General features: G+C 45.8%; 1 protein-coding gene across 1 annotated transcript; it reads left to right on the forward strand.

The window, feature by feature from the left end:
* Positions 1 to 1,840: 1,840 nt before the first annotated feature.
* LOC6526308 (protein expanded) lies at positions 1,841 to 19,931 on the forward strand. The gene is made up of 6 exons (XM_002087394.3): positions 1,841 to 2,880; positions 9,252 to 9,388; positions 9,458 to 9,603; positions 14,287 to 14,366; positions 14,432 to 17,804; positions 17,860 to 19,931. The coding sequence occupies exons 2-6, from the start codon at positions 9,297 to 9,299 to the stop codon at positions 18,459 to 18,461; spliced, it is 4,293 nt and encodes a 1,430-aa protein (XP_002087430.1). The 5' UTR covers positions 1,841 to 2,880; positions 9,252 to 9,296; the 3' UTR covers positions 18,462 to 19,931.
* Positions 19,932 to 19,954: the final 23 nt, after the last annotated feature.

Consider the following 19,954-nt stretch of genomic DNA (forward strand, 5'->3'; position numbering starts at 1 on the left):
ACTTTGGCTCCGCACAAGACTTTGGTTGGCCCGAGGAATTTTGAATAGAAAGAGGATCAATGGCAGCTGCTCTTGGCTGAAAGATCACATTTTGCCAAAAAAAAAAAAGGCCAGAATGCGCGCCAATTCCGCAAAAGCGATTCTCTGGACCGGGAGACTGGAGACTGAAATCGACTTCAAGGAATTGCATAAAACATTTTTGGTCGTTCTTTTTTATTTTTTCATTTTTTTACTTTTTCACTCTCCTCGCTCGAAACTTCGGCCTCGACCAGGCTCCAAGCGGCGCACACACACTGGCGCACATGTAGAACGTATATCTACACGATATTGACCAAGAACGTAGTTCCCAAAAGGCAGCTTACAGCAACAACAACAACCGGTCTTAGAGAACCAGCGACCAAGCGACCGACCAAAGACGCAAGAATAACGAACGGCCACAAAACAAAGAAATAAAAACAAGAATGAAAAGCTCTGGCTTCAAGTCGAAGATGGAAGTACTCTAAATCTCTTGTAGTAAGGCTTATCCGGTTAGGGATCCCCAGCTTCCTTGCACCACAAGTATCTTGAGACATTAATAAACTAACTAAATTCATTTGTGCCAGGAATGGTAGGTACATTTTTGGAGTACAACCATCTTGGTAAAAAGTGAGCCTAGAACCTTGTTTAATTCTAAGCGTTCTATCCCGCACAGTGTATAGCACACACCACAGCGCAAAGTACACTCAAAGAAATCAAAGGCTGTGCGGGCTGTTCCCATCGAAACCCCGCCTCCCCTGAATGTCTCGCCCAATTTCTACCCCCTCCCCTCCACTTCCCTGACTTCAGTCAACAAGTTATGTCCATGGCAAGACGACCCGACCCCGACCCCGACCCCTTGACTCCACAATGCTGAGTCTTCGACTTTTGGCCGAGACTTCAGGGGCGTAGCGAGGATTTGGCACGGGGGCCCAAATGCAATGATCATTTTTTTGTAAGTTATTTTCTCTATAAAATCTCATCGCACATTTCCACAGAGAATGATAGTTTCTATTTTTTGTGTGGATTTTTTCTTAGCAGCCCCCTGGACGAACTGGTTGAAACCCTCATGCATACCCTGTTCCCCGCCCTTTCGTGGGGCGTGTGTATGCCGCATATTTGAAGCAAACGATGGAGGAAGAGGCGGAGGTGGGGAAATGAAAAGAAGAAAAGCTAAAGAAGAGAAGAGAAGAGAAGAAGAGGGAAGAGGGAGCAAAAAGAATCCAGCAAATCAAGCTCACATTATGCTGAGGAATGCGCCCAAGTGACGATATCGTAGCAGCAGAGGACGCCGATAGAGGCAGAGTCTTCGGACCCTCAAGTTCCGATTCTCCCTCATCCAGTCTATCTGTATCTGGCGTTCTGTCCAGAGAGTTTATTTATAAGATAGTCGCATCGATTGCGAGCGCAGGGATGCTGAGAGCTGGATTTGAATCCAACAGGCTTCCGCCATAGTTTAGCAAAAAGTGAATGCCGAAAGATAGATCTAATAATAATGTTAGAATAAGATTGCAAGTAAACTACAAGATATCTGTGTAGGAATCTTACAACTTAGCACTTAAAACTAAGTTTCTCCCTACCTTTAATTGCTTGATAGACCATGATGTTCCTCTGAGATGCATTTTACTTAAGTCCGCCATCCTAACAGGGTATCCTTTAAGCCCTTGAGAATCGGAATCGGAATCGGCTTCTCCCCAGATAAGCCATTGGAATTCCACTACTCACACAGACGCACAGGCACACACACATAGTTGGCTACTGGGATTCTCCTTTGAAGTTTGTTTTTCTTTTATTGCTTATTGCTATTTACATTTTTCGTAGCTGTTGTTGTTGCCATCGGGTTTGTGTATGCGACTGTGTGCGCTTCTTTCGAATTCGAATTCTCTCTTCGGCTCTCCGTTCGTTAAACGCGGCTTCGTTAGGTTTTAACGAAATCTCGACTCGATCTTCGTTGTGTTCGGTTTCGCTACGCAGGGGCAAAATCAGTATATCGCTAAACGTCAACGGTAACCGAACAGATCGTCGGCACAGGAAAGCATGTGGTTTCCACTGGGAAATATGAATTCGGTTTAATGAATTTACTCGAAACCTAACATTCGGAAAAGTTGTTCTGCAGATCTTAAATGCACACCGCACGCACACCAGCTCGCCCAGACACTTACACACACACGCACACAGAGCTACACAGATTCAGTTGCTTAAAGTGAAGTTCGGTTTTCACTGAAACAAAAACAGCGCGCTTCGTTTTCGCACTCGCTTAAATTACAAAAGTGATTTTTGTTGGTGTTGGTGTTGGTGCAACTAGTTCTGATTTTGGGAAAACGCGCCTTAAAACCACGAAAATATCTACGACTAGTGTGAAAAAGCTGAAGCTGAAGTCAACTCCGAAAAGTTGGCGCTGGTCAAAAAGAAAAAATTCAGCTACAACAACAACTGGCCACTGGAAACTACAACTACAACAAATAAAGCAGTCAGCAACAGCAACAGCAAAAACAAAAACAACAACCCAGCAAACGGCATTCTTTCGCGCAACAACAACGACTCCACGCACACAGATACTCGCAGTTGCGCTCGCCCGCGTGTGCAAGTGTGCTGGTGGTAGTGAGTTTTGATTAAAGTATGTGCGACGCTGGAATGCGGCCCGATCGCGTCGTGGAAGTGGAAGAGGTCAGAAAGTAACAACAACGAAACGAAAATTTTACTGTTAGGCACTTATCGATAGCCAAATCGATAGATCGGTTCAAGAGTGCACGAAGAGTGAGCAAAAGTTAAACAAAACTACAAATTGAAAAGCCAGTTATTGTGGATTACGCGAAACAGAAGCAGATACAGCACTAACAATGCCGACATCTGCGGCGGCTTGAGGTAAGAAAAGGACAGATACACGTGTAGATATATGTATATGTATGTAGACTAGTGTACCCATGTACCCATTTACCCATATGGGGCCATTTCCCCGGAATTTTAATGACTCCCTGAAAACGGCAAACAAAACAAATGCCAGCAAATTTCTTATCTGCCAACCATAAAATCGCCAACGTCCAACGATTGTTTAACATTTCGTTGTTGTCGCCAGCTTTTTTGTTTTAAACTTTTTTGCGCCCGCCAACAGTCGAAAATCCAGCGAATTGTGCAATTAACCCATTTCGGGCCATGGAATATCAAATGTCAGTCAAATTTGACACTCTACGGAGGGTATATTGAAATAGGGAAGCTGTTTTTCTCATTTATATATATATACAAAGTAGACCCTTCGTATTTTTTAAAATACCGATTATATTTAATTTGTTATTTTATTGCAAAGGTGTTCATTTCGATCGGGATCCAATTTCCATAGGGGCTTGTCGGTCTCATTGGTTCTATGGTTCCGATTAAAAGGCTACTTAAACGGTTGTTAGAACAATCGATGGCGAAACAATTAAGAGAAAAGCGAAGCTCCACCGTTGGAGTTCTATTGTTTTTCCAGGGTTTGGAATTTCAACCGTCCATCGGGATCCCGGGAACACTTGCTGCAATCAGAAACCGCCTGGCAATCAGACATCTTGAATGTAAATTAGCGAAAGATAAACAAACGGGTGAAAACACACGCTTTGGGTATCAGTCGATGAGCTCTAAGCGGTTAAACGCTAATCGTTAAACGATTTTGCCACCAGGCAATCATACATATGGGTAACTGTATCTGCGGACAGACGTATCTGTATCTCGCCGAGTACACATGTATTCCCCGGATCGTAGTTGTAGTTGGCTTGTGGTTTTTTCGATTGAGCTGGCATTACTGACATCTCCATCTCCGCGCGTATCTCCACATCCACATCACACTTGACCTCAGGCAATGGGCTTTTGCATTGAAGCTGACAACAGCCACAGCAATGATTATATTTATGTATGTACAAACTCAAAATAATAATTTCGTAAACCGAAATTCCTGCACGCAGTTCATATGCGTGTGTGAACAGTCACAAGTGTGGTTGCCCATTGCTTCGAACAATTCAGGCAATTAAAATGTACAACAAATTAAACAAATTTTGAATGACAATCGGAGTCGAGGCTGGCTCAGAGTTAAACTTGTAGGATACACTAATGAACGACCTTCGTGGAATTAAAAATTGAACTTATAGCTTTGCTCGTACAGAAATATTGTTTTAGCATGTTGTCAGAAAAGGCCAAGACTTGAAAGCCTTATTACTGAGAATGATCGAAAGTAATATGCCAGTCATAACTTTAGGAAAGTGTCAAAAAAGCAATGCAGGTCTTTTAGATTATACGCCAAATTAAAATTATAATATTTAAAGAGCGCCATATTTAAGTGAGCTGAAACTAACTTTCCCCTTTTGTATTTGTGTACGATCGCTATCGTTTGAATGGAGTGTGCGTAGAAAAATGAAATATTTTTTGCCATATATCCTTATCTGATCGGTTACTCGTGTTGCGCACTCATATACCCCTTATGCACGGCTAATTTTTCTAGGGTATTACGGCAGCATAGTTTCGCACGCCTTCCATTTGGCATGCGGCACACGTTGCGGCTTCTTTATTGTTGTTGTACTTTGCTGTTTGCTGCTCTCATTGCGGAGGCCATCGCCTCCATCGCCTCCACCACCGTTACCACCTTCGCCCAGTTGGGCATTTCGCGTCTGCGGGGTGTGGTGCGCAGTGGCGCAGAGTGATGCAGAGTGGTGCGATGTGGTTGTGGCAAGCCAACTGAAGCCGAGCGACGACGTGTGGGCTGCTTTCTTTTGGCCCACTCCGCCCTGGCTGCTCCTCACTACTCCCAACTATCCAGCCAAGCGAGCAACCGAGCAGCCAAACAAGCGACCATTTTCATTATTATCATCGGCGGGGACATTTCACGCATTTCAAAGACATCAAATTGTTTAGCCATAACTGGCACAGCAAGTGGAATTCCGCAGCTCGGAATTCGGCATTTGCCGCTTTGCTGTTTTGTTTCTCAGTCGCTTGTTCCCTGATTTCTGATTTCTGTTTTCTCCTACTCGATATTCGCAGTTTGGCAAAGAGACGTCGAGTTATTTGCCCATTTGATGGCACACTAAACCCGGCACACAGAAAACATTGTGATATTGGTTCCACGATTCCAAGTTTCGTAATTGTTTGCGATGAGTGCCAATCGAAACAATATATAATATCTAAATATCGGCTTCATGTGGGTATACCTCCCCAAATTGATGACTCTTTACATAATTTGCGTCATTAGGCAGTTTAACAACCGTTCCGAAAACGGGCATTTCGGGGACTTTTTTCCCCAGATGAGCCAGAAATCAGTAATCGGCTGAGGTTAAACCCATTTGCGTGACAACGCCCGGGGGCCACACCCCTTTTGGAATAGCACTTGTGGGCCCCGTTTTGAATGACGCGCATCCGCCGCGTTGGCCAGCGTGTGAAAATGCCACCAAACAGATTCGAGCTGAACTATTTCTGGCCGTCCCATTGACGCCAGTTGCCGTTCTATCGGTAATTAAAAGGCCCAGACTCACGTAGAACCCGCTCCGGCTTTAAGTCCATTCCGGTCTCGGCAGGCCAACTCATGAGCAAAATATTCCACGTCAAAAGTTACCGCTCGCCGATCCGATCGTCATTCATTAGTTGGCGAGCTGAGAGCGCTCGAAACACTTTCAATAAAATGCGAATCGAGTTTGAGAGAAGCGCGGTACTCGAGCACTTGCCTCGCCGTTTTCTCAAAGAAGTCGAGATTGTGGGGAATGGTTAGGAATCTGTCGGAGTCTGTGGAGTGTGTGGGTTGAAACGGGCTTCTCGTACGCTTTCGCTGCAGAAAGATAGTCAGGGCTGCATGCTAAATCTAGTTTCGAGCTTCGAACTGTGGGCTTCTCGAAATTATGCATGATATGATTAGCTCTCCAATTGGGCCTCATCAAATACATTGGTTGGTTCCCATCAGAACCCAAGGAATATATTTCTGATCTATCGAATCTATCATATGATCTCCGAGACCTCTCTAGAGCCAATTCGATTCGCATTCCTCGCTGCTCGATCTTACGACCGTTTACGCTGCCATGTTTATTGATCTGCTCCATGCGCACTCGCATTCCGCGCTGAAATCCATATGGATATTTTCAATTTCTGATTCGTTCAGCATTTCAATGGGCCTGCACATGCGGTTGGAACGTTTATCGTCTTTATAGCGTCGGCTCTATGGGTCTTGGTTCCGGCACCTCCGCTTGCCCCACGATCCACAGTTCTGTGGTCTGGGGTCTGATCGATCGAATCGATCGTTCGACTTTGGCGATTGCTGGAACTCGGTTGACAAACACACGCCCCGAATGAGCTCAGTGCATTGGCATGTGCAGTTGACATAGTAGTCGGTCGTTCACAGGGAGAAAAGAGAACCGAAGCAAATACTAAAGTTATTCATTATGTTATGGAACTTACAACAGAGAGTTGGATTATTCGTATTGCTTAGGAACAAACTAGTGATTTAATATTTTGTTTTGTTAACTTTCAAATGAAATAAAATTTTAAAATTGCCTCCGCTTTTCCTCGTCATCTAAAACGCTTGAAACTTTGTATGCTAAACTTTTTACAGTGCTGTCTGTGTTGCTTAGTTGCTGTCGCAGCACAACGTGGCGTATGCGGAACGTCTCTGTTGCTCTGTTGCTCAGTTGCTGACTTAATTCTCTGGTTTTTGCTCTCTTTACCCCTTTGGCATTCGCTTAGCCAGCAGAAAAGCATTCGCTGCTGGCGCTTGCGCCATTTAATTGACTTTGATCGCGGCAGAGCCCGTGAGATTTTATAGCTCCAGGCCCCAACTGTCCCCTCTGCCCCCACAGCCTTCACTGCCCCATCAGTGGCTGCATTCCAAGCTCTCTCGGAAAGCCGACCCACTCGCGGAACTCCTGAACAACACCCCTGGACATGTCCGCCCCGCGCTTAATCATAAACAAAATATTTATTGCCATTTGCTAATTGCTGATTAGCGTGTCTCTTGCGGTCGCTCAGCTCCACTTGGCTCGCTTCTTTGCCGCGTTTTTAATGGCCAGCAGTGCACGGTGAAAAGCTCGATACTCATTTCATACTGGAATGTTATAAATCTTACACTTCCTTTCTTTGGACTAGACAATATTTTCTCTCTGTTTATAACTCGTAGGTTGGCTTTAATAATTTGCTTCGCCACGGCTTTCTTTGCTTCCCGCTCTTATTAGCCAGAGGAATGCGATAATTTTCAATGATTGAAATTGTTAAACACCATTAATTAGTTTAAATTTTTAATTAAGGCAACTTTCGTGCTCACTCCCCCTTTTGTTGACTCATCCTCCAAGAAATCGTGAGCGCACATATATTTTCGGCATTTTGAATATGGGCTTTGACGATTACATAATGACCGGCATTGTCGGAGTTTGGAATTCAAGAGAAATGATTGCTAGGATTTATGTGCGAAGTAGTGTTTAATGAAGTTTTATCGTCTCAGTAACTTCATGGCCGAGCTATTACTTCCGCAGATATCTCGGCCATCAAAAAGCGTTCTATTTGTTGAACAAGGAAGCTTATTCCGATTAATGGTATATCATTTTTGCAATAAAGCCACGATCGTTTCCTTCAGAACTTCAATTCATTTCTTGCAATCTGGAAACTAGCTTCCTTTTATTGTTATCGAGATTGTTGGGAGGGCTTCCTTAACGACAATTTGCTGTTTCCTCTTATTGTCGCTCTCAATTACATATCATTATGCCTAATGGACGAAGATAATTTCTTGTGGAATAATTTAATACTAAGGCACTTAACAACCCCCAAAACTCTTAAAAAAAAAATATAATATATAATTTGTTTCGAAACTGTCAGTCACTCAACATCTGCGACTGAGTGATCGCTTAATCCAGTTCCTCTTGAGAGCTCAACAATGTAGTTTTCATGTTTATCCGAATAAATTCCTCGGTAATAAGTCAATCGCAGCACATTAGAGACACAGACCTGGAATTTCAATTCTCGTTTCGTAATCGTCTGTGATCGGGCATAAAGTGTGTGTCTGAGCCTGTTCTCCAGATCACCTTAGCCGGGTCCAAGGTGCGCATGGAAATCGGCTTAAATATAATTGCTTTTGAAAAGCTTTTTTGGAGGGGTCTTTTCGAGGGGAGGAAGCTTTGTTTGTAGTGTTCCCAGATATTCTTTGGTTTCTAATTTATGTCAAATGTGCTCTTTGATTGATGATCGCTTTTCGGTGGGGAGGCGGTGATGGAGGAGGCATACCTCCGGTCGGACCGAACGTATATTTATAAGTCAGGGCGGTTCTGCCAGCATCTGTCTCTTTGGTCTATCTTTGGATATGCATGCCACAGTGCCACTAACCCTCTCTATCGGCTCTCGGGCTCGGAGACTCGGACTCTCGATTTGACTCTGAATAAATTTATTGAACGTTGAAATTTATTAGACACAGAAAATGCGCCAATATTGAAATTTATGCGTCTCCGCCGGGTTGGTCGAAACTGTTGTCGCCGCTGCCGGCGCTCTATTCAAAAAAGTTGATTTGATTCGATTTGATTTTAATTTATGCACAAAATACTTTTCTTTCATCACGAGTCCAGTTTCGGTGTCTGTCTGCCTCTTAGCTCAGGCTTTGGAACTTTCTTTAACTGAATTTTAATAATTTTATGCGCAACGCATCGAGAGGGGGAGGGAGCTTGGCTGCCACGCACGCACCTCCAAACTCCCCGAGTATTGACTATTCACTATTCAGTTTTCTGTCCGAGTCCCAAGTCCAAGTTCCCTGCCCGCTAATCAAGTTTGTCGCCTGAGTCTTTCGTTATTGATTGGTGAAATTGTTCGGCAGTCGGTGAGCCCAAAAGAGGCGGGCGCCATTGCCATCGCCATCGCCATCGCTATCACCATTGCCATTGCCATCTTCCGCCTCTCGTCTTCAACTCCGTCTGGGGCGGCTCCAGCGGCATCAATTTGCCTGAAAGAATGGTGCCTAACCGAGCCGATCGAGCGGCAGCTTTATCGCATCTGATGAGCCAGAAATGCGGTTAGAAATGACGCGCTGGATGCGACAATTTCTCTTTGGAATTCTACAAAGTGTCCGCTTTAAATAAAATATCTTACAGATATATTACATTAATAGTAAGTAACTGAATGCGTTTCAGTTTGTGTATTGTTGCACCACTAATGTGGCAAGGTTAGTAAATCGAGTCCCACTAAGTGGTTAACAGTTAAGTTTCTTCACTAATCAATAAAGATATTAATCTCTCTTATTCCTCTACTTTCAACAGCAACGTATTTCGAACGCGCGCGCTGTATACGGAAAATGATGCAGCATGCGAGCATTTTGCACCGTCAGCGCGCCTTTGGAAGTATGCGCGTCCTCAGCCGAGCAACTATCACCAGGCTCGCGATTCCTGGCCCTGAGGTGAGTGTGTTTGATGCGGTCTTCCGCTGCCCAAAAATGGTGTTGCTTAATTTTGTGCGGAATTTGCAGACTTCTGGGGCAGCAGCAGCCGAAAACCTTGTACTTCCTAGTCGATGCCAAGAGTCGAGTTCGCGAGGTCTACACGCAGACATGTTTGCACTTTGCCACGCAAGGGATGCTGGACACCGAACTATTCGGTCTGGCTGTGCTCATAGGTAAGTCCATGGCGGTGTTTGCTATTTGGGGTTCCAAGACAGTTGCGTCCAGTTTTGTTTCCGAGTTGTGGAGTAGCCAAATGCCAGCGATAAGGCATGAAAAATACAACTAATAAACATAAACCAGTCCGCTCTAAAAGCTGCTCATCATCATCATCAGCAGCAGCAGCAGCAGTAACAGCAGAAGACTCAGCCTCCATCCTCCATTCTGGCCAAAGCGATCTGCCAAAACACATAAAAATACCAACACAGCGGAGCAACACAAAAAATGGCACATAAAACGAACAAAAAGGCAGGAACGCGTCGCCTTCATGGCGAACAAACAATTTCAGGAATACAGAAGAGGGGCTCAGCGAAGGAGCAGCCGTTGAGCTGCAGATGCAGGGGAACAGACACAAGACGCGTGTTCAGTAATTCAGGTAGCCGTCGCGCGTTGCATTAACACAAACGAATCGAACGACAGCCACGGAGGATGGAGTTTCGAGGATGGAAGATGGAGGCTGGAGGATGAAGGCTGGAGGATGAAGTATGGAGGAGCCCAGAGCTTCGGAGTCTGAGCTGAAACCTGGAAAACAAGCAGACAACGTCTTTGGCATTGGCCACAGATATATGTGTTCTCCAAAGACCCACAAGCAACCAAAAACGGGGGCGGGGAAAGGGGAAAAGGGGAAAGGGGGGTTCGGGGTGGAACAAACAAGAAAGGAGAGAGGAATTTGATTTTCTGGTAATCGAAGTTGTCTTACTCTTTTAGGGAAAAGTATATTAATTATAATAACATTTTGAGGAAAATTTTCGATAGTTATTTTAAACGTTACTCGAAATGTCTTAAATGCCCGATTTTATAATGTATAAACATCGAATTGCTTAGGAAGTTTTTGTTATTTAGCTCAATGACTATTCCCGTATACCCTTTATTTTCTGATACGATGTTAGAGCAAGAGCCCAAGAACACAACACGTAAATTTTCGAAGCTGGTTGGCATCAATTTCTCGGCAGGAGGCAAGAGGCAGGAGGCAGGGGAGCGTTGAAGTTGCCACAACATCTTCAGCTAAGAATTTGGTATGCAGCTCGAAGCCGGAGTCGCTGCCGAGGCTGTGGATGCAGCTTTAACTGAATATGAGGATCGGGCTGGGCATGCCAACGTCCTCGCCTCGCGGAGGATTCCTCAGACGCAACTATGAAATTGGCAGTTTGCATTCTGCTTTCGTGTGTGCGCTGGTGCTTGGCTTTCTGACCAGGGATTCCTGCCCATGTCAGTGGACGGTGTATCTGTGATTGGTATGCGGTTATACTGTTGTTGCTCTTCTGGCCTCGGCTTAGGACTTTTCGAGTTCCCAGTCCCTCACCCAGAGTATCACGCCGCAATCGATCAGCAAACGTAAATGATAGTTACACCAAATATTATATAGTAGTAGTACTAATCTCGAAAAATCTTTGTGCATTGGTATTTGGGAACTGGAACTCTTAGTCCTGCCATGCTTCCGAGTTCGTTGCTTTGGTCTTTCGATTTCGATATTTGCCTAAAAAGGAATCAGAATAGGGTCACAATTAAGTTTCGTCTGCTCTGAAGCTTTTAACGGTGATGGAAGTGAATTTACATTTTATGGCCGTCCAGTGTCAATAAATTGCATCTTCATGCAAATTTGAGCTGCTCCTTGGAATCGCAGCATTTTAAGTGGCACTGGGCCGTTGGCCATTTGGCAACATTGTCATCCAATGGTCAGTGGTCAGTGGTCATCTACCAAGCGACATTCTCCCCTTTTGGTGTTATTTTTAGGCTGTCGCATTGCTGGAATTCCACTCTTCAGCCGCATTCCGGGCCAGAAAAGCACCTTTTTCGTTCCCCCTTGCCGCCGGGCTCATGATTTTCCCCACCCTTTTTCGTGGAGCCCCACCCCCTTTGTAGCTGAAATCTGTAGACCAGCATTTTCTTTTCCATTTAATGTTAATGGCTCATAATCATTATTATACGGCGTTGGCTGTTTCGTCTTCGTCTTCGCCTTCAATCTTTGGACGTGAACACTCGGCCTTGCATCGGCTGTCCATCCCCTGATCCCCTCGAGCTGCCGCCTCTCCTCTTCGGGCTGCGTGCATCTGATAACATCGGAAATTAAAATTCTTTTGGTTTTACGTTTTTTTTCGTCTTTCGTTCTTCTTTTCCTTAGCCAGTTTCGATGCACAGACACACACATAAATTTATGTTGCTGCCCATTCTTAGGATACCCTGTAAACTCCACATCTTCCCTCCCGGGTATATCCGAAGTTGGGAATTCCAAAATATATGTTACCACTTGAAATGTTTCATTTATTGTTTTCTTGATTTTCTTTATATACTTTAACCTTTTAATACATAAAACTTTTTGTTTTTCTTTAGAAGTGACCATTTTACATTCTATTGTTTTAAATGAATATTTCAAAATTCCCCCATTTTTAATCTTTGGTGAAAATCAAGAGTATTTCTTAGTTTAGTTGCGCCTGATGATTTTTTGATATTTTTTTTGGTTATTATGGCCACTCCAGCTCGGACTGCAACCTTCTTGAAAATAAATCTGAATCTGAAGAATGCCAAGCCATGGCATTGGGCGCAGCTGTCCCTGACTGCGTCTCATTCTCTTTCTCCAACTCCATCTTCAACTTAAGACTCCATCTCCTGCCCTCCTCCTCCTCCTGCTATTACCTCAGGAATTCCTCTGCTTGATGAGCCTTGCCTCTGCCTCTGTCTCTGCGTGGCCAGCTGCCTCTGCTTTTGAGGCTGTAATTTGTGTTGCATGTGTTTCAAATTGAAGATTTATTTCGCTGCCCCTTCAAACCCTCCTCCGAAAACCGAGTGCGTGCGTGTTAATTGTGAGCGTTGAGGAATGCGATGGAAAATATGTTAATTATTAGGTTTTTGCCGTTGGGAGCGGGCAAGGCAGAATGGAACGCTGGGATTGCGTGAGGATCCATCAGGCCGCCTTAGACGAGTGGCTTTCCGAGAGCTGAGAGCCGAGATCCGAGAGCCGAGATCGGAGATCCATCCGACTGTTTTGGCCTTAACACCTGCCCGCAGCTCGTAGAATACCAGGATTCCGATACGTGTACAAGAACGAATTCCATTGGAGAGCCTTGGCCAAAAGCTTCTGGAGTGGAGTGGTATGGAGTGAAATTTGAATGCGAAAAGAAATCGCTTGGAGTTTCGAGGCTGGAGTCTAAAAACTGCGGCTAAAAACCGAACGACTTGGGTTTCAACTGCCTCTTTTTCCAGCGCTGCTTACCTGTCTTTCTACCTGTTTTTTCCTCTTTCTCTCCCGGTTTTGTTCGCTGCTGCGTTTTGGGCTTGGTATGCAACACTCGCTCTCGCTTCGACTCCGTTTCTACACTGTGCAAAACAAATGCCTATTCTCAAATCTAAATACACTAATCGGTTATTTAGTTCAACTCTTTTTACATCCCTACATGATATGGAAGAAGTGGCCCTGGTAATTAGTTATAGTAAAATTAATATATGGCAATTTTTCTGAGTGATCCAAACTCGAATAGCTCTACTCCCCTGGCCATCCACTTGTTGCCACTTCCATTCCAGCTTTGCGTCCACGACGTCGTCATTGATAGGCACTTATTCGGCCGCTGATGATTATTATGATATTGTAGCTGCTGCTGCTGCTGCTGCTGTGTTGTGGATTCGATGCTGAGGTGCCTCTATTCCATGGCCTCCTTCAACCTGCCTGCCTGCCTGCTTTTTTCATAATTATTATTTTTCATCTTGCTGCTCTTCATTTTGTATGCAGGAATTCCAATTTTTCGTTCGATGAAGTGTGTGTTGATTTCGCTGTTGTTTTTTCTCTGCCTTCTCGAGCACCGCCGACATGCCCTTGGGCCCTTCTGCTGGGCTCGGGTCGGAGCTATATAACCCGGTCCGGTACCGGTCTCGGTTTCGTCTTCGAGCATCAGGCAATGGGCCTCTGACAACCTGACGTGTCGTCATCGTCATCGTCATCATCATCGTCTTCATCTGCTGGAGTCTCTGACTCTTGTTGATGTCAATGGGTTGCTTGTTTATTGCCTGACAAACTGACAGAAGTCTGGTCGGGGTCTCGATCCGATTTGAGCCCGATTTGGGACGAAAAGGAGGTCCCCCTTGCATAGCCGAAAGTTCATTTAAAATTTTGATTAGCGACCTTGGCGGCTGCGCGCCAAAAAGTTCCTTAGCCCAACCGGAAATTCAGCCCAGACTTGGCATCCGACTTGACAAGCAATTTGATATTTCAATGAATGAAGTTGTAGGCCTCTGTTTGGTTATTACAAAAATCTTAACAAGTGCCTGTTTCCACTTTGAAAGATATGGAAGAGGCCCTTATTAAATAAGAACATGTTCGATGGGACAATAACTCCATTTCATAAAATCAATGAAATTTTTGTTTTTTGCGCCTAAAAATATCAGTATTTTGATCACTGCATTCGAAATATTGGTCCGAATATGGAATGTTATACCTCGTTGAGTTCGTAATTAAATTTCCAATCAAACTGTGTTTTCAAAAAAAAAATAATATTTTTTTTTTCACTTTTCTTCCAATTATTATTTTGCGCCTAGAAATATCAGTATTTTCTTCACAGCATTCGAAATATTGGTTATTGGAAATATAATTTTTTTTCACATTTTTTGTAATTTTCTATAATCAATGTATATCCTTTCGTGTGTTGCAGATGGCGAGTACATGTTCGCAGATCCCGAGAGCAAGCTCTCAAAGTATGGCCCAAAGAGCTGGCGATCATCGCACACCCACGTAAATATTTATTTAACAACTAATCATTATGGAATGTTAGCTAATGCGGTATATCTTTATTTAAGGGGCTGGATGCCAATGGACGACCGCTCCTGGAGCTACACTTTCGCGTGCAGTTCTACATCGAGAGCCCGTTCATGCTGAAAGATGAGACGTCCCGCCATAATTACTACCTGCAGCTGCGCCACAACATCTTGCAGCGCGACTTGCCGAGGGAACAGGCGGAGCAGGCACTGGTCTTCCTTGCCGGACTGGCTCTTCAGGCGGATCTGGGCGATGCTCCTCCGGGGTCGAGTAGTTCCAAGGATGATTCGGGGGAGGAGACGTTGGCATCTCCTTCTAACGGAGGAAGAGGCCTGAGTGCCACCACTACCTTACCCAAGATTAGCAAACGTGCCAATGAGAGGATGCTCAGACTCTCGACATATGTGGCATCCACATCAAAGAGAGAAACAGTACCGTTGCCCCCCACCCTGCCACCGAATGGAGCAGACTACTACCGTATCGAGGATTACCTACCCAGTGGACTGCACACTCCCTGGGCGCGAAGTGCAATGAGAGCCTGTCACCGGGAGCATTTGGGAATGGCCACGTCTGAGGCGGAGCTGCTATATATCCAACAAGCATGCAGTCTCCATGAAACCATCAATGCCCATACGTACAGGATGCGATTGGCCAAAAGTGAGCAGGGCTCTGGTAGTGCCTGGTTTGTGGTCTATGCCAAGGGCATTAAGATCCTAGGAGGGGAGTGCACCAGCAGCTCAGCCAATACCGAAACCACAACCTTCCTGTGGCCAAATATCACGAAGCTCTCCTTCGAGCGGAAAAAGTTTGAAATACGATCTGGAGAGAGCCGAATCACGCTGTACGCCGCATCCGATGAGAAAAACAAACTGCTCCTGACCCTCTGCAAGGATACACATCAGTGGAGCATGAAACTGGCTGCCAGGCTAAAGGAGGTGTCCAAACGGGAGGAGGAGGAGGCTGCCGAATCGCAAAGGCTACATGCCAGTTACGCTTGTTCCAGAAGTCTGCTCTTGCCCTACAAAAGCAAAAACGAGCAGCGAATATCGGTTATCTCGAGTACCAGCTCCAACACAACCTCTGGGATAGTGAGTGACCGAGTGCACTCCGAAGATGAGCTGGAGATCATGATCAATACACCACCAGCACCCCTAGCTGCTCCGTCAACGGAAAGTTTGGCCTTGGCTCATCTTTTGGACAGACCCAGTGTAAGCAGACAAACTTCGAGCGTGGGTCAGATGTCTCTCAAGGATTTGGAAGAACAGCTTGCTGCCTTGAGTGTGAGGCCACAAGATGCGACCTCTAACGGCGCCTCGGCCATCACGAGCTCCTCTGTTCAGAGAAATTCCATGGGAACAACGGCCAATGACTCCTCTACCGCCACCGATTCCCCCAGTTCGCAGCATAACATCGGCTCCCAGTGTTCCTCCACGTGTAGCACTGTAGTGGTAACTTCTCCTGTCAATGGAGCAGGGGCTTCCTCGCCAGGTGCTCCCATGCCTGTCCACTCCACCTCGTCCAGTTTGGAACTTGGCTTTAGTCACACCGCCCAAAACTCGGCCCTGAGCGAAACGAATCCCGACGACTTCCTCTCCACATCGGCAAGAGAAGAAACGGAGAGTGTGTCGGGCGCATCTGGAGTTTATACATTGGCGCACGGTGCTCCGCCCACGGAAACATCAGGCGTTTACACCATGCATAGCAGTGAGCTAACTGGACAGTCATCGGAGATCGCCGAGTCGGAAAAGAGCTCGCACTACGGGATGTTCCAGCCCCAGAAACTAGAAGAAACCCACGCGCCGCATCCTGATTCTGTAGATGGGAAGAAGAAAGATGAATTCAGAATGCGATCGGATTCTAACGTCAGCACGGGAAGTTCCTTTAGAGGCGATGGGAGCGATCCAACAGACAACAAACATTCCTTGCTCTCCGCAGAAGAGTTGACCAATTTGATTGTGGGCAGGGGGACCTACCCCAGCCGGAAAACGGTATCCAGTAGCCTTCACTCGGACTGCGATTACGTGACGCTACCACTAGGAAACCAAGGAGAAGAGGAGGTGGACCAGCCACCAGCACCACCACCGCCCTACAGTGCTAGGCATGAGAAAACTGGTCTATGTGGCCCACCGATCACCAAACCGTTGCCTAAACCTATAGCTGTGGTGTCTCCCAAACCAGATACACCTCCATGTAGTCCATGTAGTCCACCGGCACCTCCAGCACCCATTCCAGCTCCACCGCCGGCTATTCGACGAAGAGATCCACCGCCATATTCCATCTCCAGCAAGCCCAGACCCACATCCCTGATATCTGTGAGTTCGTCGGCAAATCCGGCGCCCAGTGCTGCTGGCTCGATGAGTTCTTTAAAGTCCGAGGAGGTTACAGCCAGATTTATCACAACCCGGCCACAGATAAGTATCCTGAAAGCCCACACCAGCCTGATTCCCGATGGGGCCAAGCCAAGTTACGCGGCACCGCACCATTGTTCATCAGTGGCCTCCTCCAATGGATCGGTGTGCAGCCACCAGTTGAGCCAGCAATCGCTGCATAACTCCAACTATGCCGGCGGATCCCAGGCTTCACTGCACCATCATCACGTGCCGGCACACCACCGACATTCTGGATCGGCAGCTATTGGGATACCGATAGTTCCTTACGGTCTGCACAAGAGCACGGCATCACTGCATCATCAGCAGTCATGTGTGCTACTACCGGTTATTAAACCTCGTCAGTTTCTGGCACCACCACCGCCCAGTTTGCCGCGCCAGCCGCCACCACCGCCCCCACCGAATCACCCCCATCTGGCGGGTCACCTCTACGGGAGGGAAATGGCTAGAAAACAACTGGAGCTCTACCAGCAACAGCTATACAGCGATGTGGACTACGTAATTTACCCCATCCAGGACCCAGCGGTAAGCCAGCAGGAGTATCTGGATGCCAAACAGGGATCCCTACTGGCGGCCATGGCCCAAGCAGCTCCACCGCCACCGCACCACCCTTATCTGGCCATGCAGGTGTCGCCGGCGATTTACAGAAGCACCCCCTACCTACCACTGGCCTTGTCGACCCACTCTCGATATGCCTCCACCCAAAATCTATCGGATACATATGTGCAGCTGCCAGGACCCGGCTACTCACCCCTGTACTCTCCTTCGATGGCCAGCCTATGCTCCTCGTATGAGCCTCCACCGCCGCCTCCCCTCCACCCGGCTGCTCTGGCAGCGGCAGCTGCTGCGGGGGCCAGTTCCTCGTCCTCCTCGATGTTTGCGCGATCGCGATCAGACGACAATATTCTGAACTCGCTTGATTTGCTGCCCAAGGGAAAGCGACTGCCACCACCGCCACCACCACCGTATGTAAACAGACGGCTGAAGAAACCACCCATGCCGGCGCCCAGTGAAAAGCCACCACCAAGTGAGTAATTACCTTATATTCAGTTTGATATCTTATTAATCGTACCGCTTTTCAGTACCCTCTAAGCCCATTCCTAGCAGGATGAGCCCGGTTCCACCGCGTAAACCACCCACGCTGAATCCGCATCATGCGAACTCCCCGCTAACAAAGACCTCCAGCGGCGCCCAGTGGGCAGGTGAGCGTCCGAGACCTGACTTGGGTCTTGGTTTGGGACTGAACCGGGGAAACAACAGCATCTTGGCCCAGCTGCAGGCTTCAATGGCAGCCCAGTCCCATGCCCAGGCACAGGCCCAAGCGCTGGACATCGCCCTCCTTCGGGAGAAGAGCAAGCATCTAGATCTGCCGCTGATCTCGGCGCTGTGCAACGATCGTTCCTTGCTGAAACAGACTAAGGTCGTTATAAATCCGAAGACTGGTCAGGAAATGCCCACGTCCAGTGCGCAGCCCACAGGTGCCACCACGAATGGTGTTTCCAGCTCCTCTGCAGGAGGAGGAACCCTAAGCAAGGTCAGAAAAGGATCTACCGTAAGCCACCGTCATCCGCAGGACAAACTACCGCCTCTACCTGTCCAGCAATTGGCCGAGGCCAACAACTACGTGATCGATCCCGCCGTCCTGATGAAGCAACAGCAGCAGCAGCACAACAAGACCAGCTAGACTCGTCAAGCTAATTGGAAACCGGAACGGAAGTGGACAACGGGTCCAAAACGACACTCTTCTCTCTAGTTCGATTGCTGTTCGAAGTGCTGATGTATGAGTGTGCCCAGGTGAAGAGCTCATTCTGCGTTCGGAAATTTGCATAGATCAGTTCGGGTGGTGTAGCGTTATATAAATTCGATCACAGTGTTTCGAAGAATAAAGATTCGCCGGGCACAAAGGGGTAAATGTAACCGAAAACCCACCGTAAGAAACCATTTGTCAGAACAGCAGAAAGAGTAGCTATTTAGTAGGAACTAACATGCATTTAACTAACAAAGCCAGTTCTTTAGAAAAACACATGCTAGCAGGTCCACAACTTCAGATGGTAAATACAATTAAACAAGAAAAAAACCAAGTAACACTAGCCACTGAAACAACTGAATAATACAGAGTCATACATAAGCCTACAGGACGAGAGCAACTTAACCTCAAAACACGCATTCAAATAATCAGAACCCAGTCTAGTCACTTAAGGGAATTGGTAACGTAACCACAACAGAAACCACAATGACACACCATCGGAAATAGAGAGGAAGTTTAACAAAATGGGAAGCAACAATACTCAAGTATAAAATACGACCACTACCTAATTAACTAAACTACATCGTAGATCTTTAGTCTTAGCTGCAAATACTTAGTTAGGCCAGAAATGCGAATACTTAAAACTAACTACTTCCGCCCAAACAACTGTGATTGATTTTTATTTAAACTTATACTAAATTTATAACTATTTTAGTCAGCCAGAACAACGCAACATAAAACTATGCAAATTTTTAGTACGTAGCAATGTCGCTCTTTATACACACACATACTCACAACGAATCGGGCCAGCGAAAGAATGAAGTGAAAACCATTCAAATCGGCTATCAAATGGTTTGAAATGGGTTTGCTTGCTTCGATTGCTGGTCGAAGGGAACTAAAGAATTTCAAGAGTGCCTAGACTTGCCCTCCATCCCCACCATAGTAATAAGCGAGAGACGATTATGATTTATTTTTTGTATCCACTTTGTTTATTATTTTTTGTTCGTTTAATAATTCCCCAACTGTTTTTTTTGGATGTGTGAGTGTGCGTGCAAAAATTAATTTGAGTTTTTGATGGATGTCACAAATATTTGCGTAGATTTTTCTCGACTAAAAGTCTATGGCTAAATTGAGGAATGTGATCTTTGAGAAAATGTAAAATTTTTGCCATATATCTTACATATACACCAATATACATACATACATACATATATATATAATTAAATATATATACGTATTCAATTAATTTTATTTATTAATTTACAAAACAACATTTAAATAATGCATTTATAAAGCAAATCGTTAAAGCATCCAACAATCGTATACGATAAGTAAAAAGTCCTTGAGAAAAGCATACAGAAGTTGTAAAAATTATCTTTTCCAAATAAACGAAAATTGAAATGAAAACGTTAAAATAAATTGCACGGAGT

Source organism: Drosophila yakuba, chromosome 2L (genome assembly GCF_016746365.2).
Source record: "Drosophila yakuba strain Tai18E2 chromosome 2L, Prin_Dyak_Tai18E2_2.1, whole genome shotgun sequence".
NCBI lineage: Eukaryota > Metazoa > Arthropoda > Insecta > Diptera > Drosophilidae > Drosophila > Drosophila yakuba.

Coding starts and splice junctions, on each gene's coding strand:
- LOC6526308 (XM_002087394.3), top strand. CDS start 9,297: ATGCGAGCATTTTGCACCGTCAGCGCGCCTTTGGAAGTATGCGCGTCC. Junction 9,389..9,457: donor TCGCGATTCCTGGCCCTGAG/GTGAGTGTGTTT, acceptor CGGAATTTGCAG/ACTTCTGGGGCAGCAGCAGC. Junction 17,805..17,859: donor CAGTGAAAAGCCACCACCAA/GTGAGTAATTAC, acceptor ACCGCTTTTCAG/TACCCTCTAAGCCCATTCCT.